At 50.5% G+C, this 23,684-nt stretch overlaps 1 protein-coding gene across 7 annotated transcripts in view; it reads right to left on the reverse strand.

The window, feature by feature from the left end:
* ITPR1 (inositol 1,4,5-trisphosphate receptor type 1) overlaps window positions 1-23,684 on the reverse strand; it is a 295,575-nt gene that overhangs the window by 256,237 nt on the left and 15,654 nt on the right. For 6 of the 7 annotated variants that reach the window (XM_081071377.1, XM_081071373.1, XM_081071375.1 and 3 more), the window contains exons 3-4: window positions 17,468-17,573; window positions 14,212-14,282 (exon numbers count right to left, since the gene is read on the reverse strand). The exons of the other annotated variant lie outside the window; for it this stretch is intronic. In XM_081071377.1, the coding sequence (XP_080927503.1) occupies window positions 14,212-14,282; window positions 17,468-17,559 (163 nt within the window). In that variant the 5' untranslated portion in view covers window positions 17,560-17,573. The remainder of the gene's footprint in view (window positions 1-14,211; window positions 14,283-17,467; window positions 17,574-23,684) is intronic. 7 annotated transcript variants of the gene reach the window in all.

Raw genomic sequence — 23,684 nt, forward strand, 5'->3', positions numbered from 1 at the left:
ACACCTCCTTCTCCGTGCTCTAGTCCTGCCTCCCTCCGCGAAGGAGCCCTGTGATCACATCAGCACACCTGGAAATCCAGGGGTTCTCATCTCAAGGTCCTGAACTCCATCACACCTGTAAAGTCCCGTTCACCAAATAAGGGAACACAGTCACTGCTTCTGGGATTACAAAGTGGACATCACGGCAGATGGGGGAAGGGTATTTTCAAAACAACCACAGGGATCAAACCAGACACTTCAGGGATTAACAAAATAAGAGGATATTATAGGTTTGAAAACTTGGATGACACTAGTAAATGTCTAGAGAAGTGCAACTTACAAAACTGACCCAAGAAGAAATAGCCTTTAAAGACATTTTAAAATAATTGAATCAGTAGTTAATCATGCCATAAAGGAGACAAATGGCCAGAATGCTTTACTCACTGGGGCCACAAAACAGTGAGGAGCAGATAACATCAAAGCAACATCAACTCCCCACAGGACTGAAAATAGGGAATGCTGCACACTCATCTGAAGAGCACAATAGAACTCTGGCGCCCAAACTAGATGAGAACAGGACAAGAACCCAAAGCAGCAGATGTGCAGAGAGAAGAAGAGACAAGAGGTGGACACGGGCCGCTGAGGTCTCAGTACCTGACCCACTGAGCCTTCATGCAATTCAGTTGTTCAGCCAGGACGGTTTGAGCCAGGAAAACCCCCTTTTGGTTGGAGCTAGTTCCTTCTGGAAACTCCCAGACGGAATCAGGAGTTCCTGACGAGTTCACCATTTCACCCACCAACTGTCACATCCAACCTCTTCAGTGACATTTGCTAACTATCCTCAACTCCACTGTCCACACTGATGCAGGGCCTGAAAACATCTGGGCAGCAAAGCCTGGCATGCCGCACTTTTCGAACAAGCTCTCTAACTGCGTTTCTCTTAAGCTATTGTTAAGATGAATTCAAATTATGTGGGCACAGTGACCTGCTGGGACCATCGGGGGAAGAGAAATATGTCTGGGATTCAACGTTCTCTGAGAAAAATCCTCCAAGTCGTTCTCCCTCATCTCTCCTCGCCAGACTGCAAATTCCTTAAGGCCTGGGACCAGGTAGATGACCTTGTAAACCGTCAAGACGCTTGCACAATCCAGTGACCTCTGTGACTATGCTTCTGCACGTCTTGCCAAGGACATATTTTCCATTGCAATGGTTCAGATGCCAATATAGAAACATGCAAAGTGGAGAAAAAATTCAAATGGAAAAGTTTATATTCCCTTCAATACATCCCACACTTCAAATTCTATTAAAGAATTGTTTTCAGGTAAAAGAAGAACAGCTGAAATCATGAAAATGAAATTGAGAGAGAAAATTTATCAAGATGTCACTAATACGGGAGTCCCAGAAACCCTGCAACATTTCCAGTCCATAATAAACCTGGCAAAGAAATGAACTCAGCTGCCCCTTGGCAGGTCCCCGGCAAGTGGTGACAAAAGGAGACATGAATGTCAACTAGGGACTTGAATACATGTCCTGGAACCGCAAAACCTGAAACCTACTTCGCTGTAGAAATGGTACCACAGCTGTCCAGGTTGACACAATATTGGCAACATTTCAGCCATCACCAAAAAGATGAGCTATTGCAGGGACCTTAAGAGGTAAGTGACCAGAGATGCCACGTTTTACATAATCCACTCCTGCATACAGATCATTGCCGGGCCAAATCAGCGCTCAATGCCAAATGGAGGTTGGGGTTGAGAGAAATAGACCAGGGCTGGTCTCAAATGTCGGGATGAGACCCACCAAGTGCTGGCCCTTAATCACATATTCAGAGGAACAAGAGTCTAGAACCTACTTGCTCAAAAATGCCCAGATTTCAGACAGGAAATAAGTTTTCAAATGCCCCTCCTTCTCACCAAGAGGCAACGAGATCACCAACAAGCATGCTTGTCAGAATTCAGCCCAGTGTCGTTTTCCCATTTACCTGGTTTCTCTGGACCCTGTAGGGGCAACTGGAACTAAGGCCGACTGTTCTGTTTTGCTCTCTCAACAAGCTTTCTATATTAATTCCTGACAGATCTGAAAATAAATCAATGCTAACGTGAAAAAACACACAAAGTTCTAGCTTACAAGAGGCCAGTAAAGGACGGTTACAGGTTCCTTTGTCCCCCTGCTCAGATCAAGGAACCACATTCCCTTGGGCTTTATATCCCTGTATAATATTTAATTACATACCCTGTTCCTACTGGTTTATGTACTACGTAGAGAACACTAATTTTAGAAAACCGATTAGCTAGTTCTTTCTAACTGTATTATTGTAGCTAAGGTCAAATTTTTTCACTGAAACTATGGCAACAAAACCCCAGTGTTCTCTGTCGAAAGACTGAAGCAAAGTTCTCAAGCGAGAGGCCTGCACTTGACGGCCCAACCTGTGCTGGGTCTGTTTCTGCCCGTAGCTGAGAGCCCTGCGTCTGGGACGGGTTAGGGGAGGGCAGCAAAACTCCATCACAAACACTGGCAACAAAGTCGAGCTTGTGGACAAGTATCATCCCTGGTGACATTTTTAGACACATACAATTTTAGCAGCACAAAGCATGACTTCGGTAGCACCCAACTTGGAACTCACATGTACCCGGAAAGATACCAGATGCAAAAAGGAACATTTAAATCTCAATAAGGGGAATAACTGCCCCACTTAGTTTTCTCAATTATTGCAACTGCTCAAATTGGAGTTTTTCTGCACTAACCTCCGGCTACTGCTCTGTAAAGGGAAACAGATTGACAGTCGGAAGGAACCTCTTCTCCCCACACCTGTGGCCACTTTCCAGGTACCTCCCCGAACCAGTGCCCCGGGCCACACGTGTGACTCTGGATTTCCACGGGAGCCATGCTGGCTGGTCACCTTGGGGACCGGTGGCTCCTGCGTGGCCAGGACCCCTGAGGAAGCAGTTCCTGCACATCCTTCTCCCGGGAGCTCTGTCCTCACAGTCAGGTACAGGACGTCCCTCTGAAGGTCCCTCTGGCAGGAACCGTCCACACTCACCAAACACAGTGGGAGGAGGGGCTTTCAGAAAGCCGCAGACAGACTGCCAGTGTCCTTCTGTCAAGTGGCTGGAATGCCTGCCGAGGGGGGTAAACGCAGCTTCCGGGGAAGTGGTAACTCGACCCATGAGGTGGGATGTCAGGCGGGATTTCCATCTGAGCAAAGGTCCCATCAGGACCTGACCAGAGACGAGCCCGATGGCGTCTCTTCGAGAGGCCACAGAGCCCAGCGCTCCCTCTTCGTGAGGGGCACTCAATAACACTCAGGAATTCAGAAGATGAAAGCCAGCGTCACGCTGAAGCTTTAAGACAGACACATCAGTGTTTTACCAGATGGCAAGGGCCGTGTTGGGTCTTCCTAAGAGACATCCTGGAAGACGCTAATGGCAAATCCGCTGACAACAGCCACGCAGCTACCATATGCGGTGCCAGGCACGTCGCTAACTGCACCATTACGCGCCATCTCAGCCGAAAACAATCCTATCCCCCACCCCATACCTTTATGAACTACAGTTACCAGGTGGAGAGACCACGTTAGAGGTTCACCTGCCTGTGGTCGTGGGCACACAGCTACTCAGAGGTGGAGCAGGGCCTGAACGCGTCACCTGCACCGCCAGCGTCCCCACCTGCAGCCCTCCGCGGCCTCCGGCACATCTCACCTCCTCATCAGAACCAGTGTCAGCAGGGTCGTTCTTTTTGCTTTTATTTTTATACTTGTTCACCTTTTCAAACACTTCACGGCTTTGAGAGGTTCTCTACCAATTGGCCTGGACACAGTGGGTCCCTGGGAGCTGCTGGTTGGGGGAAGGGAGCTACTGTCTCCCCAGCTGCTGGCTCGCCCAGCACCCCAACCACAAGGTGTCCCCAGGAAGTAAAACCAGGAGGAACGGCTGGGTCCTTTGGTAGGAAAACACACACTTCGAGTCAGATGGGGTCACCTGCCTCACTTCCATCCCAGAGCACTTCCCCTCCAGGACCCCTGACAAATGGTCAGTGCCCTTGGATGAGGGGAAACTCAGTAATCTGAAGGAGGCCTCTTCCCAGAGCAAGGCCTCAGCACTCAGTCTTCAGGAGCAAGCTCCTGAAACCTAAAACTCTGTCTCTGCTCATTGTCATCCACTGGCCTTAATTCTGTTTTTCTGGGCTCAAGATATCCCTCGTCTGAATGAGAGCCTGAGAAAAGCGAGGACAACTGTCAGCAGCTCCTTCCAGCCTTGCCCAGCACAGCAGCTTCCCAGGAATGCGGGTTCCCAGGCCTGACCTCAGGCCGCCTGAGTCAGACCTGGCTCTTTCACAGTCTCCCGTGCATTCACCTTCCAGAAGTGGTGCCGCAGGGGTGTCTTCTCATTTACTCTACAGCTAAGAGCCGCGCTTAGGCCGTGACACAGGCGTTTCGGAGCTCCCGCTAAGGGAGCGGGGCAAGAGCGAAGTCAAAAAGCAGCACGACAGCACACAGCCTCATGGCCCTCAGGGCGGCTCGGCAGCCTTTCGGTGCTGAACACGATTGGCTCCTTTGGTTCTCACGAGAAAACGCTGTGAGGCACGTCCAATAATCTTCCCATTGTCAAGGGGAGGAGACGAGGGCACTGAGGGGTTAATTGATGTGTCCCAGGTGACATGCCAGTTTGAGCCTGTGCAAAGTGGGGGCAGCTTTCCTGCCCACCAGGGGTCAGCATGGCTGTCCCAGAGGGGTGTCTGAGGCTTGCTGGATGAATGGGTGTTAGGCAGTCAGGGTTCCCGGAGGAACGATAGAGCAGGGCATCATTTCAGAGAAGAAAGGGGACACGCAAAGGGCCAGCATTATGGCAAGGACACTGGCTGCCAGGAGGCAACGCATCGGTCTGGCGAGAGCAGGGAACCTGGCGTGGGGACCGCAGTGGGACTGAGAGGTAAGCAGGGTGACCCTGCGAACCCCCCAAGAATGTCCTTTATTCTAAGTACAGCTGGGGGATCCTGAGGGCTCCAGGCAGCCCCATGACATCTTCGGATCTGCACCGATTCCACGCCGCAGTGAATGGCGGGCTGGAGGGGACTCACAAAGGAGGCAAGGGGGGGAAAGCGACACCGGGGACGGCCCCAGCAGCCACTGTGGAGAGAAATGCTGCTCCGCTGGGTCTAATGTGTGTGTGTTGTTCTCGCGATGATTGGTTCAGTGCGAAACGAATTGTTTTAGACCATCCTGCTCGTTGCCCCTCCTTTAGCTTTATTCCCACTGAACAATGGGCCTCTTAAAAGCAGAAACGTGGTAAAGGGCTTCCGTGGTTTCCTGAGCAGCGTAACTCCATTCATCCACTAGAGCGGGTGAGTAGAGACTTTGTAGCCCTCCAGACGCGGGTTCGAATTCCAGGTCCAGCACGGTTACTGACGCGCTGTGGGTTCAGGGTGCCCGACTGAAAATGGCGGGATCACGCCACCCGCAGCACAGAGGTGCAGCGGTGACCAAGAAGAAACGCAGGCCAGGACCTGCCAGAAGGCACGCCACCAGAGGACGGCACTTATAAGTACTTGTTTTTCATGATCACCTATGAAATGAGTCCCAAAACTACCATGTTTCCCCGAAAATAAGCCCCCGTTAAGCCAGATGGACACATTGTCAGTCAGATGGACACATTTCGTACGTTATGACGGTGTTCCAAAAGATGACATGACTGCATTTGAATAAATGTAGATTGTTGTACATGAAAAAAATAAGACATGCGCTGAAAATATGCCCTAATGCGTCTTTTGGAGCAAAAATTAATAGAATACCCGGTCTTATGTTTAGGGAAACATGGTATAGGCAAGAGAGAGAAAAAAGAGCAAACACGGCAGGTCAAGGAGAAGCCACCCTCCGTGGATGAGGCCAGTCCACTGTCCAGGGAGGCGACAGGTGAGCTGTAAGAAATCTTCTCAGAAGTACCCGACGCAGGTCGTTTGGAGAGAGATTAGAGGACAGCATAAGGCATCCATGGGGGGAAAAAAAAAATCAACTGTCAGTTGACCTGAACTGTCATCCCCGAAAAAACACTGCTAGAACTGGGAACAGTGAAAACCATTTTAGAAAACACACTAATTCCTTTTCACCCAGCTGTTACCTGAGGCCCAGCATGACGGCACTCGGCCGGGAGTGCAGGCTGAGATTTGGTCCCTCGAGCTGACCAGATGGAAGACAGCGACAGCCATGGTCAAGTGTCCTCGAGGTTGTGAGGGGGCAGGTGGCATGTGTCTCTAGATTACAGACATGTGCTCCTGTGTCAACACATCTCAGAATGACATATTTGGGGGTAATACAGGAGGAAACCGATGAAGAAATCCAGTAATTAAAGAGTACGTTAAGGCCAGTCTCCTTTTACAGGCAATTTAGGGTAGGTATTAAACGGACGTTTCTGATGTCAGACTGCCTGGGTTCCAATCCTGGCTCTGCCACGTCTATGGGACCCTGGCCCGAACCCCAACATCTTGTGTGTCAGTCTCCTCATCTATAAAAGAAGGGAAGCTCGGTAGCACTGCAGCTGCCTTGCAGAGAGGTTATGAGCATTAAAAAAATCAACGTATGTAAACTATGCAATTAAAGTAATAGATTAACTAATGTCTGTAAGTATCCCACAAGGTATTCACTATTATTTGCATTTACAGAAAACAGATTATCATTAACTACAAAGGATGATGTGATAAAAATTTTTTTAATCCATGGTCCAAACACAGCAGCCTAAAAGACAGTGTGGGGGGGGGAAGGGGGGTAAAATCCCAATTTTAACACAGAATGGCTCTTTGACCCCAGGGGACTCCCCAGATCTCTCTCATTCCCTCATCTGTCAAGAAAGAAAGTTACCAGAGGCTTCAGTGCTTCACCAGGCATCTTCATCAACTCTCTGAAGACAGGATTACAAAAGCCTTTGCCGGAAGAAAAAGTCCTTAGCCAACTGCGGCATCCCGCTTTCAGGAGAACCTGGAGCATATGACATGTGACCCCCTTACAGAGCTCGGGGTTCGAGTCAATTTGCTCTCCTTGGAGAAAGCCGCAGTGGCGCAGGTACTCAAAAAGGAAGCTGTGCAGTGCCAGTTAGCATTGGCTCTCTGTGCCGGGCATGGGGTGCCCGGGGCCTGCAAACCAGCGTCTCGAAGCTTTGAGTAGGTGGGCAGAAGCCTGCAGCAGCGTGTGGGACTGCCACACAATCAGGCAGCAGGCCCCACCTGTGACTGCAATGCGCGCGCTGTGAGCTTTCTTTGCGCCCCGGGGAGCTGCTGTAAATTACAGCGCTGCTCTCGTCCAACGGAGTCTGCTGGTACAAGGTGGAGAAAAGCTGCTAAATCTGAAATGAGGATTATAACAAACCTCCTAATCTTTTCATTAAATTTGAATTGTTTGTGAATACAGTACAAGTTGCCAGAGACATTCCTACAAAGCAGCTGAGTGCACACACAAAACCTCCAACTCGCCTCAAGGCTCGTACTTGACAAGTGCCTTAAATAGACTGGTTTTTCTGCCTTATTTCACAAGAAGGGCAGAAACTAAGCTTTGTACCCTCACTGCAAAGGCCAGTCGTGGATTAGGATCCAGAGAACAAACAAAATTTAAGGTAGGCCTTCCCCTTTGCAGGGGGGTTTTCAAGACTAAGTAAGATATGGGTTCATTCCTTGCATACCTTGTCAAAAAGAAACAACAAGAAGAAATAATGTTGCTTAGCAACAATTAAGACAGTGTGCAATGAGGGTGGCTTGAAAGAAAACTGAACCAGTGAGATGGTGACAGCCACCCCAGTCCCAATAACCTTTGGGACCCAATATCCTGGCTGTGTCCCCACCTGGCCTCAGAGTAAGGCCTGGCAGTTTCCAGCCATCTGTCTTATCTTGACAAAGAAGGCCTTCAATCCCAAAGAAACGGAAACCTAGCCCTGGACAGCACAGGCTCCTGAGGCCAGTCCTTCTTGCACCATGAGAACCGTCCTGTTTCTGGCACTGATCACATAGTTTCAAGCTGGAAGAAATCACGGAAGTCATTTCACCTAACCCATTAAACAGACGGGAAAGCTGAGGCCTGGAGAAATGCCATGACCGCCCTACCTCCATCCCCACGGCATCAGAGCAGTTGGTGGCAGAGCCTGGCTGTCATGTCACATAGTGAGTGCTCTTTGTCCAGCATCAGCAGCTTCCCTGTATCGACTAAGAACCAGGCCGTGGCCCAGCCTAACTTGCAGGCAAGACGATGGGCAGGTCAGTAGGCTGCCGGCACTCAAATACTTCTTGTTACCTGATCAGGAAAAACGCCCTTCTTATTTGAGGCCCCTTCAAAGCTGCTGGGAGGTTTGAGGCCAGTTCACAAACAATTTGCATGGGATGTGAAACCCTTGTTTCTCTCTCTGAACCCAGCCATCCTACTCAATCCATAAGCTCTCCAGGAGGTGGGCTGACCTAGTGCAAGCACCCCAGGATCGAGGAAAGAAATTTCCAGAAAAAAATAAAAAGGCCTCAAGCCCGATCCTCAAATTCATGGCCATGTTTTAGGTCCAGGAGTGGTTTGCCACAGCCAAGCAGCACAGCCTTCACCCAGGGTCACCCTGAGACCCCGATGCCAGGCTGTCAGTTCTAAGCAGGAGTCTTTAGCTGACGTTTCACTCTGGAGGAGCCAAGAAGCCAGGTTACCCTGCCCCAGAGCGGACCCTCATTTGCACTGTAAACAGGGCTTCAGTCACACTGCAGCCAGCACAAGGCAGCCCCACAGCTCGTCCTGGCAGTGGCTAAACGTGCTCAGTCCTAAGCGTCCAAAGGCTGGCATCTTCCCATGTGGCTTTCCTCCTCCTTTAAATGGTCCAAAATCACAGCTAGGAAGAGCTTCAGCAGACAGCACAGCCGTAACAACACGGCCCATTCTCATTTAGAGGCTGGAGGTGACAGGAGCCACGGCTTGAAGGAACCTTGTACTTCGTGTGGAGAAGAGTCCGTGGGCAGGCGCGGGGAAGCAGTTGCCCCGGGTCTTTGCAGAGAGTTCCAGCCTGACTCGGACACTCACAAGTCATGTGACTCGGGGCCACAGGCTCAACCCTTGTCAGCCAAACTGGCACCGGGCACAAAACAGACGCACCTGGGCTGAGGGGGTGTTTCCAAGCTCAAGGAGACAACAGCCATGAAGTGTCCTTACCAGCTCGGCCCAGCCAACTGCTCGATTGTAGGGGCCACCTTTACACCTGGGGGGAAGACAGGTCACCTGCTCCACTTCTACCTGCATATAAACAGCTGCCTGTGGACCACAAGGTCTCTAAACAAGCTCCTTAATGACTTTTACTGTGTATGGGGAGTGACTTCCTTGAGAATGTTGTATCTTTCCTTCCTCCCTGGAGTATAAGTGGCTGGTGCATGACAGGCGGCCGATAAATGTCTGTGGAATGACTATTAATCATTCTAAGAAGTGATATTTAACACTACGGGCAAATTACTCAGTTTCTTGGGGCCTCCATCTCCTCACGTGCACGATGGGAGCACGGACGCCGGCACCTCACAGGTAGGTTCCACGGGTTCCACGAGCTCATCCATGGGCAGAGCTTTGCGCAGAGGAAATGTTGTTAATGTTGGCTTGTTATTTACGACGTGGGTCTGCTTCTCGGGGAAAGCCCAGGACCCCTGAAGGCAAAGGGCACTGCGTCTAAGGCCTCTTGTCTCCCCACCCCATCACCAAGGCCAGCAGCTGGGGCCCAGTAGGGCCTCAATGCTTCTTGAGCTGAACACTCATTTTCACAACAGCTTAGTGGATTCCTGTGCTGGAAATGAACTTGATTGGGGCAAACATGGGCTCAAGGATGATACAAAGACCATCCACACACTCAGCTGACCTCCAGCCTCCTCCCTAGCTCACCGAATGATGTCACCATGTGCCTTCCTTCCGGCCCAAACTTCTCCTCATCTCAAACTGTGAGTTTCCCGTCAAGTGGCTTTTCTTCTGAAATTAAGGAGTTCCTCCAAAGTTAACCACCTCTCAGGCTTTGGTGACAGTGGCATGGCAGCACTTGTCCAGGACCAAGAACTGGGGGCCAAGATCTGCCTCTTGAACCGAATGGAAAAGACCAGGTTTTGAGGCAAGAACGTGACCCCCGGCCCAGCCTGCAAGAGGAGCTTGCCCAGAACATGCTGTGCTCAACACCAAAGCCTGTTTGGTTCCCCCGAAGCCCCAGGCCTTGTTTCTACTCCAACAACCCGGAGGTTATATTTACAATAGCGGAGATTCTGGGATTGGAATGGAGGCTGGATGGCTGTTTCCACTTTTTCTTTGTAGAAGATACCATGTATTTAGTAGGCGGAAGGGATGGGTGGGAGTGGAAGAGGAAAAGATAATAAAGAGAACAGAATTCACAAATCACAAAGTTCCTAATCCCGGTTTCAATCAGATGTTTGTTTGCCTTCCCTATGCTTTCAAGATTTGGGCAGAGCCAACACAGATCAGGGGGAAAAGAGACTCTGCCTCCTTTCCATCAGCTGCTGCTTCAAAATGGTACCACATTATCAAAAGGACAAAAGCAACTGAATTGTTCTACCTCTCAGCTCTTCTCACCTAGAGGACAGAGACACTGTCGAAAATCCATCCAGACAATGAAAAAGATGTGGCTTATGTGAAACAGACGTGCAGCCAATCTTTCCTCCTACAGATGAAGTCAGAGACTGGAGATATAGTCAAGGGAATTACAGAGAAACCAGTGCACTTGGAAACGTCATTTTACCATCAGAAAAAAGGAAGTGTGTTCAATAGTTTACGTCCTCTGCATCTACTGTGAAAAGTAATAGCTGGCAGTCACGGAGCAAGTCTCGAGCACCAAGTATTCTGCTTGCTCTTTACCCACATTATCTTCAATCCTATTACCTTTAGAGGGAAGGAATGATTTCCCCCATGTGACAGGCAAGGAAACAATCTTGGAAAAACTCAGCATCCATCACGTCGCTCAGCGTGTGTACGGGCACACTGGGCCTCACAGCTGGGCCCCGTGTGCACACTCCTACCCACAATGGCATTTGAAGACAAAAAAAGGAACAATATAAGATGCTTGTCACATCATTAAAGGGGTCACATATAGTTCCTTGCCCTTCTGCCACCATTTATGAGTCAAGCTTGTGGAAATCACAAGATAACAAGATAACAAGGCTTGCCGTGGCACTCGATTCAAAACACACATTTCATCCTCACTATAGCTGTATCAAGTAGAACTGTTACCATCTTCCATTTTACAGATGAGAAAACCAAGGTCCACAGAGGTTAAGCCATTTGTCACGTGTCATAAAGCTAAGACTCAGTGGAATGTGGGTTGGAACCCTGGAAGCCTGATCCCAGGGCCCATGTTATTCGCCACTAGGGTGGCAGGTTGCAAGAGGAGCTCAAAGTACAAACCCAGACAGTCAGAGGATACCGCAAGTATTGCCTACGTAGGCCTTTTGTTCCCATTTACTTAAGAACAGGTGGTGACGGTTCTCAATCGAGTTTAAGAAATAACTTGGCAAGGGAACGATGGAAGCCACAGAAACCCAAAGGACTGATTGCTGCTCTGCTGATTGCTCAGATAAGGACTCCCATCATTGCGTGCGTCTGCTTGCCAGCACCTCGCTTTACGTGTTTGTGACCCTGCAGGGTGCAAGGGCGCAGCGAGGGAATGCACTGAAAGGCCTCCAAACTGCCCAGCTGCCCTCTGCACAATTTCTAAACATTGAAACGACTTCAACTTCAAAATACACTTGCATTTGGAAAGGCAGTCATCCCTTCCAAAAGAGATCTTTTTCTTCATTTTAGAGAAAAAGAAAATGCTTAAAGAGCACTACACCAGAACCGCAGGGATGCTCTGGGAAATGTGTGGCTCCTCACTGCCCCGGCTCCAAGGTGGACGGGAACTCACTGCGCCCGGGCTGCAGCTTGCCAAGAGAGCTGCCCAGGCCCCTCCCTGTGGTCCATGGCCTCGGTTTACACAAGGAATGGAGGCAATTCTGCCCTACATTCCAAGGCCCGCAGGCAAGCTGGTTTGAACCAGATTCTCACCAGTTCTAAGCACCTCACCACCTAGCAGCCTTTATTATTATTTTATGGAGAAAGGCAGTCAACGAAGCAAGTCTCTGTCACGTGACCACCCTTAGACCCAGACCAGGCCATAAATGGACTTTGGCTCTTTCCCAATGACCTCTATCAGACTGTTGCTTTTATCTGAAAACAGTCCCTTCAAATCACCCACCAGACACACCTCTAAGCACCAGACACTTTCACCCTCGTGCCAGGAAAGCGTATCTCCTCTGACTCCCCCCGGGGATGCTCCTGTTTATTTTAATGTTCTATCTCTGCACTCAAGTGGCCACTTCCCTTTGACAGGTACTAACATCTTCCCCAGGTTCCCCTCCCGACTCCCAAGGCTTGTGTGGAGCATGAGTTCTGAGCTCCTCTGACTCCCATCCCACCACGGAGTCCCAAAAGCCGCACTTGAATCCACTCACCCCAAAGTAACAAGGCCAGTAATTTACAGCCCAGGCACTGCTGCGTTTCCCTGAAAATAAGCCCCAGTTAAGATTGTCAGCCAGACGGACGCATTTTGTACATTATGACAATGTTCCAGAAGATGACATGACTGCATTTGAATAAATGGAGATTGTTGTACATGAAAAAGTAAGACATCCCCTGAAAATACGCCCTAATGCATCTTTTGGATCAAAAATTAATGTAAGTCCTGGTGTTATTTTTGGGGAAACACGGTATGAGCAGTGGTTCTGAACCTGGGCTGCAAAAGTCTTACCTGGGGAGATGTCAAAACTCCCAACGTCCAATTAAATCAGACTACCTGGGGGTGGACTCAGACACCGGTAGTTCTGAAAGTCCCAAGGCGATTTCTGTCGCCCATTACCAGCTGTGACCCCAGACAAGTTCCTTAGCCTCCACCTTGCAGGGTTTGCACCGCCTCGCAGGGTGGGCAGACGCCTCCACGAGCTAAAAATGCACGCACGGCCCTTAGCACCATGCCTGGCCCCAAGGCCCTGTTAAGAGACACTGAGGCACGCTCTGCTCTTCAGGGAGTTCATTCTGCGAGCGACTGGACGACGCTCACTGGCCCAGAGCTTTCATTTCCCCTGATCTCAGGTCTCTGTTGTGGAAGCAGATGCGGAGGAGGCGCTGAGGAAAAAGAGGCCGCAGAAGTAACAGCTGCCTCAAGGTTCCTGTCACACAGGCCATGTCAACAGGGGTTTTTAAACAGCCCCCCCAGGTGAAAACACTCTGCTGATGGCATCACGCACACTGGAAGCAACTCAACACCGTCTTCCAAATGGCTTCTCTCCACTTGAACGTCTGCTATTTTATTCTCATTTCTTTAGCTTGTATCCAAAAGTCAGTTGCTAAGCCACTTAACCGTACGAACTTATAACTCAAATGATACGATTTGAGAATGGCAAGGTTGGAGGCCTGTGGGGCAGAGGTGTTAGTCAAATACAGAACCCAGTCAGAACCCTCAGCCCCAGCTGTACACGAATCACTGGGGAAGCCTGAAAAATACCAGTGCTCAGCCCCCACCTCCAGAGACTCACCTGGCTGGTCTGGAGTGGGGCCCTGAACATCTGGTTAAAATCTCTCCAGAAAATTCCACACCGCAGCCAGAGCCGAGAACTACGGACCACCAGCACCACCACCACCACCACCACGAAAAATGAACTGCTTATCACATTGTAAGATACCACCCATACTTTAAACATCTCCTGGAATTAACTCAGGTGCCTTCCAAAGACAACCCCAAATGCAAGAGGCCTAGAAAGGCCGCCACACTGGTAGGAAGGCTGTCCTGTGTCTTTTCCTCAAAAAGAAAGTGCAACAAAGAACGCGCTCCAGGCTGAGGCATCGGAGAATATCAGAGCCCCGAAAGGGGCAGTAAAATCTGCTGAACTAACATATGTTTCCTGTGACGAGATCCACGAATAACTACTTGGTTAGAAACATAGCTGCACACATGTAAGGTGTTAAACTGAATTAGCACTTACAACATGTATGCAATAGACCAATTAAGGGCCTAATAAAGGTCATTCCAATCCTGACACTGAACTTCAGCATTTTCAAGAGGTCATAAAGCTCGGAATTGAAATCATACTTTAAAAAAATACGTAAGTAAATAAACCTACAAAAAAGGAAAGGAAAAAAAAACCACACAGAGCAACATGTCATGAATTTTCAAGCGAGGCAGGCTGCCCACTCCAGGAAGGTCACCAACTTACCTCTGAATTTCTTGGGTGGATTGTTGAGGTCTCCGGCTTCTGGCTGCACAACACAACGATCATCAACCAGCCTGACAAAGGTAAACACACCATGAAGACAAGTCTAAGAAAAGAAAACCCTAAGCACTAGGCCAAAATCAAACAGCCAGGGCTCTTCCTGGGCAAAGCTTCGCCTGCCATGTTCTCCTGCCAGGGGGCAGTTTCCACTATTCGGTCTATGAAGGAACCTAGGCCGAATCCCACAGCCCTGGGTCCCGCTCCTGCAATGGCTACCCTGAACTACTGTTTTCTGCGGCCCATTCCCCCACATCCACGACAGGTCTGAGTGTGGCATGCAACAGTGCCCAAGTAGGCAGGCATAGCGAGGGGCAATGCACTCAGTGAATGGTAGTGAGGGGCCCACTCTGTGTCGGGCCGGCGTGAGGGTGAACAAGAGCCAGGCCCGTGCCCTGAGGGGAGCCACAAAAGTAAACTGACAGGAGGATATAACCAAAGGGCTTCAAGAGAAAGAAGAACAGAACACAGCCAGGAACTAACTGAGGCCCCTGGAGAGGCTGCAGGCAGAAGAGGTCGCGTTGGATCTACCGGAAGTTGACAGCGAGGTGGGAGGAGGCAGGAGAGGGGAGCCCTGCAGGCAGAGGGAACGCCAAGTGCCAGTGCATGGAAAGAAGGTCTTCAGAGCATTAAAAGCAACCAGTGGGGAAAGTGCCAAAAACCAGCAATAAGTAACCAGCCCAGAATTATGCAATGCCCCAGCAGTTCAAGACCTTCCTGACCAGGCTAACACAGACGTCTCTGGGTCCCCGAGAGGGCAGCCTGGTCCGTGGCCCAAGTTTTTCTGCACAAATCAAGAGCAGAACGTGCACACACCATGCCGCACTCAGCCCCTAGAGTGCCGACACGGTAATGTCACCAGATCTGCCGTACCACAGGAAGGCTCAGGAGGGGCAGGGGTGCCTGGAACCCAGTGCAGGGCCAGGTTCCTTAGTCATCAAGTTCTCCAATGAGGAGGAAGGAAGGGGTAGGAGAAAGGGCCCCAGTTGCGGTGAGAAGACAAAGGAACTGGAGCTGGCACGCTGCCACCTAGCAGCAGCACGGTGGGGACTCTGCCACTTCACCCCCCAGGGCTCCAGGCTTCTCGAGTACGGAGACGTTCCTCAGACTGTTTCTAGACTACGTGGATTCCAGGCCCCCACCATCCCCTGGCCTACTGAGGCCGTGACCCAGGAGCCCACCGGACGCTGCCTGAGCACCACACTCGAGTTCTCAGCTCAGCGCGTCAGTGAAGCCCTGGGGAGGGAACGGCACCTGTAGAAAAGGACAGGGCTAGGGAGCTGGGGCCGTGTTCCACCAAAACTGGGGTCACTCATCATCACCCACAACTGGTGCTCCATAAATGTGAAAAACAGTAAAAGGAAAAAGATGGTCAAACGGAATTTTCCAAATCTATTTTTACACCGGTTATCCTCAAATTTTATGTGCAGGGAGCCAAGGGAAGAAAGTACTCATCTGAAGGAAGTATTAGAGCCCCAAATCCAAGAAGGAGCCACCTCACGTAAAGGAAAAAGGGGGGGACCTGACCACTAATTTGTAATATTTGAGGAAGACTCTCTCTTATAAAGGATTTATGCCTCATAGGTATTCTAAGAATGAATCTTCTAGAAAAAGAGGACGTAGGGGAAAGAAGGCACCAAGATTTCAGGGGCTGGCAGGGGGCTTGGCAACAGACCGGGAGTGAGGCTGGGCGGCTGCGAGGGCACTCACCCCACTCTCAGAACCAGGGCCACAGAGGGAAGGGGAGGCCTCAGGTGAGGCTGAGGATTAACAGGGCGCCCAGGTCAGAGGTGTGGGCAGACAGGGCCGAGGGTGGGCAGACAGGGCCGAGGGTGGGCAGGAAAGCTGGGGACGGGCTATGGGCACTGATAGCGCACTGCTCTTGGAGTCCTGAGTCTTCGTGGCTGTGAAACCTTGGGCAGGTGACCACACCTCTCTGATGCCCAGAGGTTTCGCCTTGAGCAGCGATACGACAGTGCTCACTGCCAGGCCTGTTTGGGGGCCCAAAGGGTGATGTTTGTACAGCACAGACAGTACTGGGGGCGCCCAGTTGTGCCCACTGCCGACTGTCTTTCTGGAAAAGAGCAGGAGGATGCAGGAGTCTCCTGAGAGCGATGGGACAGGGAAGGAGTTGGCCAAGAGGAGCAAAGGCAAGGCACAAGCAGGGGACAAGTAGCAGGAAGCTGCTTGGCCAAAAGCCAAACAGTCAATTGCGAAGGGTGGGAGGTTAGAAAAAGATACGGGGGACAAACAGTCACTGGATTTGGGGAGCAGGCAGTCGTGGATGACTTCTATCGGACAACTTTTGAAAACGAAATTGTTCCACAGCGAGGTCCCATTGAGCTATAATTTTGGATCTGATATTATTTGCTCCTTCAGGCTGGAGTCACCTGAATGCCAGCTTGCAGATATACTCATTCTGCACCAATTCCAGAGAACAAGCATGCTTTAAGTAACACGATGGCCAACAGGACGGTCTGGCTGCTGTGAGAAGGAGGGGCCTGGCGAAGCTGCCGGCCTGCCTTGCCCCATTTATCTGAGACCAGCTGCTGCCAAATCCAATAATGCCACCCAGGGCCCAACACTCCTTTCTCCACCAGGACAATACAGCCCATGCCTGACATTCTGAGGTTAACCACCTTGATTCTTTGCTTCTCTCTGCCTTTGGAGCTATTGCACTTCTCATTTTCTCTTCTAGACAATAGGAGGAGAAGGGAGAAGATAATCAAATGAGCACATTATGGAATATATTTATACCGTTAAAAGGTGGATAAAAATTTAAGAAAGCACGGAAGAGCAAAAACCTGATTTACAGAACTTTGTGCCATTTGTAACTTTCAAGTGCAATTTCAAGTAGGAAATTTCCACTTCAAAGACAGATAAGCGCTGGAGAGACTGGTCCTGGCCTATAATACAAGCAAGTCACCCTTTGACGGCAGAGCTCTTGTGAAGCTCAGAAGCACTTCCTTGGGTCTGCAGATATTAATCTTAAATTTTATCCCATATGCTTAGCACTTTCCCCCTTCCAAATGAAGGAAGAAAATAACAAATTCTGAATTAACACGGGATTTGGTATTCATGATTCCAATCGCCCCTAGAAAAGCCAAGTAAAAGGGTAACATGCTTATCTTAGAAAAATCAGTTTTTCAGCTGATGTTTTGAGGTCTTAAATCCAGCCGTACAAGAAATCAGGTGTTCTTACCCCAAGGTGCTAATAAATCCATTTGTCGATCCCTCTGCATACAGAGAACAAATGTCTCCAATATGTAGGAAACTAGACATCTTGTCAGACATCTTTCTCGAAAATCCTAGACAAAGTAAAATATGCAACGTTATTAGGAGGAAAGAAATGCTCAGAAGAGGGGAAAAAAAGTCACTGAGAGTTGGCTTAGCTTAGCTCAGCTCAATTTTCCAAAGCGCCCTACTTGAAAGTCAAATTTCAATGAGTGTGACAGGCAGGCAATTAAATGAGCCAAGCGAGGACATATGCAGCCACAGCTCCCCCCACATATTACTGACTTTCAGGCTATTCCAAGCACAATGACACTTGTTTCTAACAACCACACCCAAATCCCGTCCTGCTAGTTGAGGACCCTCGTATTAAACACGATATAAAGACGGCAGGACGCGTGCCCAGAATCTGCAGCCATTAGGAGTAGGAAAGTCTGACTTATGAAACACTAACATGTTCAACTGTGAAGTCAGAAGGAAACATCTGGGTCTGGAGGTGTGTGTCCGGAAGAGAGGGGGGCCCCCCTGAGCTCGAAAGCAGCAATGTGAACTTCGTCAAAGGAAACCTAGTAACAAATACCATCAGGCCCTGGCAGCCTTTTAAGAATCCCCCAAACTGGACCACGCTCTTCCCAAGTGCTGTCTCAATGTCTTTCCTTCTCATCCTTCTCACCAAGACACACGTGTGGAGGGAGAAAGGCCCTTAGCCCTCGTTCAAACTCTTCCCGAAGCAAGTAAGAATAGTAAGGCTCAGGGGGGTAAGAACCTGAGTCAGGAGTGCACAGAGCTAGTTAGGGGCAGCCCTAGAAAAGGCTGGTAGGTTCCAGGACCTCTCTCCACATACCAGCAATCGTTACGCACACACACCAACAAAAATATTAATATCAACCTGACTCAGGATTGGAAGCCAATTATGAAAAGCTAAACTGACACTGGAAACAGGCTCAGTTCCGTGGGAAGCTGCAGGTAACGCCGCACCATTCCTGCAGGCACCTGCAGCGTAGACGTGCCGGGTAACCCAGGTCTTCCCAGAGCTCTCCTGCAAACCCAGACTCCCCGAAGCATCGCTACTCATCTCTTCACCCAAGTTGCCCTGCCAGAAACCATCCAGGCAGCAGAGCATAAGAGCTGCAATGGCGTGGAAAGGATTCACTCCTGAGATTGCTTTCTGGGTGCCAAGCTGTCTTTCCGGAAGTAGTATGCAGCACAGGCAGCATGGAGGTTCTGGAAGCACTCTCCTGCCTTAGCAGGAGTGCCAGGCTCTGAACACAGCCCAGTAAAGAACTGCAGTTCACTGCGTGTGAGAAGGGTAAGGAAAAATGGGTTTACCCTGACACAACCCAGATATTGCAGGGGAGACAAAGAGTTCACTGAACGTGAACCTGACAGCACTGAAAACACACACGCTTAAAGCAAAGTCCCAGCCTCTTGAGACACTGGGGAAGGACGCACATAGAATGTGCAGAGGGCACGTGCCAAGTGCCACTTTCCAGGTCCAAGTTTACTTACTGTCAGGTCACTGCTTCCTAAGTGGACATTCTATGCCTCAAGGCAAACCAATGCTTTAAACAACACCCAAAAAGCTGCACAAACGAAAACCATCCAGGGCCATTCCCATCACCCTTATGTGCGTGTATTTCAAAGCCTTAGCAGAAAGGGGCAGGAAGCCAGCGTACTTTTCAGGCTGGTTATTGGAAAACAAGTTCTGTTCAAATTTGGGGTCAGACCCAACTCGTATGTGCACACCGGGCTCCCAGGAGGACGCTGGAGAGCTGCTGGTGGGAGGAGAGCAGACATGTGCTTGGCCAAGAGGGCTTGTCCAGCGCGACCACCTCGCTTGGGCTTGACCTTTGAATGAGCGTTTTTGCCTCCACGGAGACTAGGCCAGGACAGCGCAGAGTGACCGTGTTTTCTGAACTCTCCTCGCCACCTGGTTACCTGGCTGAAAGGTGCCAGGCCCTAAATGAAAGATGCGGACCCAACTCAGTGCTCGGGAATGAGCAAGTGGGAAGTCCCCAGCGTTGCCTGCAGCTGGTAACTGGGACAGACGTGTGGATGCTGGGTTTCTCCAGCATGGTCCTGCATTATGAGTGTTTCTAATAATAACGACGGAGAACAGCCACCGAGCATTGTCATGCCCACCGCTGTGCTGAGGGCTTTGCCAACATTATCTGACTGAATCCACATGGGCACAGCACGAGGCAGGCACGGCCGTTAGTCCCATTTCACTGCTGGGGAAACCGAGGCACAGAGAGGGGAAGACACCTGAGTCATGTGTAATTAACAAGCAGGAAGGCCAGGGTCATATCCCAGGTCCACGTGGCTCTCAGCGGAGCTTGTCATCAACCCTGATCCCGGAACACGCGTTAAAACGCAGACGTTACCTGTTGTCTATCAGCCCCCCCCCCCCCAGCCCACCTGCTTCCATTTCTCATCTGTAACACGGGGCTAATCCTCACTGCCAGGGGCTGTTGTAGCAAACAGATGACACAGCACAGGAAAAGTGCCTGTTCAGGGGCTGGCAGGCCTTCACTGCTCAGTTTTCATTAGGTTGTAATAGGATGAAGTGGAATTCTGGGAGGTTTTTAGGGCTTCAAAATTTAAAATCAGTAGAGAAACGGATGTCGTGTATAAAACATCAACTAGGTATCAGAACATATGAACTCCTGTGTGATCCATGACGACATGTTTTGCTTTAGGAACAATAATGGCCCTCCCTTAATTCACCTGTCGAGAAAAAGCTGAACTACATGGAATTATACTCGACTCCCAACCACAGAGCATCATGGCTTTTCCAGAAACATAGACTCACAGAGTAACTGGCAGGAACCCTGTAAAGCATGCAATCCCGTCCCCTGCCCACATCTCCTACAGAAGGTCGCGGCTTCTGCTCGAACACCTGGAAATGGGGCCTGTGCCAGGCTCAGGGGCCGGCTCAGAAGACAGTGCAGCCTCCTTCCTGCCCCCACCAGGGCAGTGCCTCCCAGCACTTTTGCTCCCCTGGCGTTCAAAGGCCTCTGAGTAGTGAATGCGCACTGATTTCTCCTGCAGACGCTGCTTCTGTTTGCAGAACAAAACGTCACCACCCTCCCGGGTCCTCACCCCAGACCAGGGCAGGCAGGCGCAGAGGCGCCAGCGGCACAGGGCCAGGGGTCCAAGCCCAGCTCGGCTACCTTCTCGCTGGAGGATGTCAGGCCAGTTCCCTAACTTCCCTAGGCCTCGCTATCCCGTCTATAAAATGGGAGTCACAGAGCAGCTCCCTTGACAGCTGCTCCTGAGGTTCAGTAAGGTCATGGTTACAAAGCACTCAGCAAAGTACAAAGCGGTCACTAGACGCCTGTCACCTCCCCCAGCACTGACAGCCGCTGGGCCTCCCTCAGAGGGGTCCTGGGGAGACTTGGCCACGGCAGAGACGGTGGCTCTCGGTGAGACACTCGCGCATGGGAGGCTGTGGAGGCCTCAGCAGCAGGTCACTGTCCCCTGAAACTGCTCCCTGAGCAATGTGTAAAGAAAAGGCACACTTGATTTCCACGCTTAAAGGTGGGACTACAAACACAAACTCAGAGACCTCCTTGGAGGACAGAACTGGAGGTGCCGGTCCTCCACATCTGTGGGCTCGGAGCCTGTAATGCCCTTGACCTTTCTACACCTCGTCGGCCATCTCGTCCACTCTACTGTCTCCAGGGACTTTTCCATGACTGCATCTCATGGCAACAGCTGGTGGGATTCAGCTCCCGGGTGCCCAGAGCACGTCAGAGCAGCAGGGAGCACGCCCCTGCCTGCACAGCCTGCTTCTCCTCCTCCATGCTGCCTCCTCTCCAACGCCTGGAGGCCCCTCCGGTGTCCCTCTCTCCTGACCGGCCACAGGGCCTTTGCACATGCTGTCCCCGCCCGCCGGCCGAGGACACACTTAGCCCTGCCCAGGCCGGGACCTGTTTGCACACCTCGCATTCCCCTCAGCGACGCTCAGCACATGGGAGGTGCTCCGCATATTCAGCAAATACGTGAGTGAAGTCTAACTGAGCCTGAACTCTTACTGATTTTAATCCTTACTGTGTCTCTTGACTCTTCTGATTCTGTTTAACTCCTGCCTCCTCCCAAATCTCAGCCAGTATCACTTCTCAGCTGGGCCCCACAAAGCCTTCCTAGTCATCTCTCCAAATCCATCTGTCCCCTCTACCCCCTCTACGCACGGGCAGTACGATCTTTCAGAAACACCAGTCAGACCGCAGCGTTCTCTGCTTCACATCTCCGAGGATGCTTCCGATCTAATGCCTCCACCCTCTCCCTCCTCATCTCTCTGTTCTCTCCCCACTACCCTCTACACTTTAGCCATACGGAGCTTTTCCCAGATCCCCCAATGTGCGGTGTGCCTGGCCCCCGGGGCCTTTGCACAGGCCATCCCTGCTCCCGGCATGGGGATGCCCAGTCCTTTACAGTTCCAGCTTGATGCCACCACCTCCAGGAAGCCCTCTCGGACTCCCCAAGTCTGGGTTACAGGTCCCCAGCATTTCTCTGTGTAGCACCCACTCAGCCCAGCTGTGCCCACTGCCACTGTCCTAAAGCTGCTCGTTCCCTTGCCTCGTCTTCACCACCAGACTGTGACCCGTGACGCAGATAATCTGATTCTTCCCCATTGAATCCGTCCCTAGTCCGGTGCCCAGGACTTGACAAGCGGACAAATCAGTGTTCAATGAAACTGTAGCGTCATCTTATCTGTTGCCTAAAAGAATGTCATTTGTTCTTTAGGTGACTCTGTTCCTAAAACTAATTCAGGCCAAGTTTATCCTGTAGGATCAAGGGTACAGAACAGAGGCCAGCCGGCCCTTCAGTCGATTTCTATGGGAAATTTGGGAGTCCAAAACAACATTTCTAACTTCTGTTCTTGGCAAGAAGTAGCCCTCCCCCACCGCCATCCCCTTTGTGTCCCAAAAGGCTAGCGACAGACTCAGAACCCCTGGGTTCAAATTCCAGCTTCATCAATTACCAGCTGTGTGTTCTTCGGCACCTAGGATACCTTCTCAGAATTTCAGCTCCCTCCTCTGTTAAAATAAGGGGAGGAAGGGTGACGGGGAGGGTGGGGGGCAGCCCTTCCTATCTGTCAGGGTCACTGCGAGGGGTGGTCCACACGGGCCAGGCACAACATCCGGCCCTTATTCAACGCTCATTTTTGTTTTCAAATGGAACTGAAATAGTTCCCTTTTCTTCCTTCGAAGTCTGCAGCCATTTCTGCCCATAACTTGTGATTCTTCTACTTGGTAAGTAAAAAGCTCTTCTTACTTTGCCAGCACTGCGGGAGACCCATCCGAATAAAGAAGGTCCCAGAAATGGTGAAATCCCCTGGAAGCCTGTGAGGGGCTGATGCTCACTGCTTTTCAGCCCCCAAATTCAGCTCCACTGCCCCTTCTTCTAACATCAAACCAGGCCCCTGCTGGGAGGGTGGGGGTGGCAACCTCTTCAAAGGCACCACAATTCAACATTTAGAGCCTCTTCCCTCTGGTGTTACGGCAGCCGGAGCCTCACTGGAAACCAAGTATGTTCACTTCATCTTAAGCAGCTCAGGATAGGTTTTAGATTTTTCTTTCTTTTGGCTAAAAGCTTTGACTGTGGCAGAAAACTCACTTAGTATAATTTTTTCCATCTATTTCTCCCGCACATGCTTAACTAATTGCATTATATTCATTTTTCTAAAAAAAAATTTAAAAAATATTCTTGACTTACGCCTACACACAATGCAGAATTTAAAAGTTAGCAACTCCTGAAATGAGACTGAATTAGAACACTTTCCTTAACCAAGAAGCTACCCAAGTATCACTCAGGGTGGAAGGACCTGGGAGGACACCCAAAGTCTTACTTTCTCCAGTGAATGGACCCCAAAACCACAGCCCCACCAACACTGCCCTTAAATTGGGCTCTTCCAGCCCCTGGTGCCAGGAACGAAGGACCCTGGCCACACCTGCCCCCAGGGCACCACTCATTTCCCTCTGTGCAAGCTCCCGTGTGTGTCCCCACCCAACTACCTTCACTTGAACCATTTATATAGGGCACCAAAGACACGCAAAACACTCCCAACAGGCCGGGCTTTGTCACACTTGGCCTTTCTTCAACACTCAGGTTGTCTGTTTAAGTGGGGTCATCCACTTTTTTAAAAATTATTTTCAGGTGTACAAAACAATGTAAGACATTAC

This window comes from Rhinolophus hipposideros (assembly GCF_964194185.1).
Source record: "Rhinolophus hipposideros genome assembly, chromosome: 14".
Lineage (NCBI taxonomy): Eukaryota > Metazoa > Chordata > Mammalia > Chiroptera > Rhinolophidae > Rhinolophus > Rhinolophus hipposideros.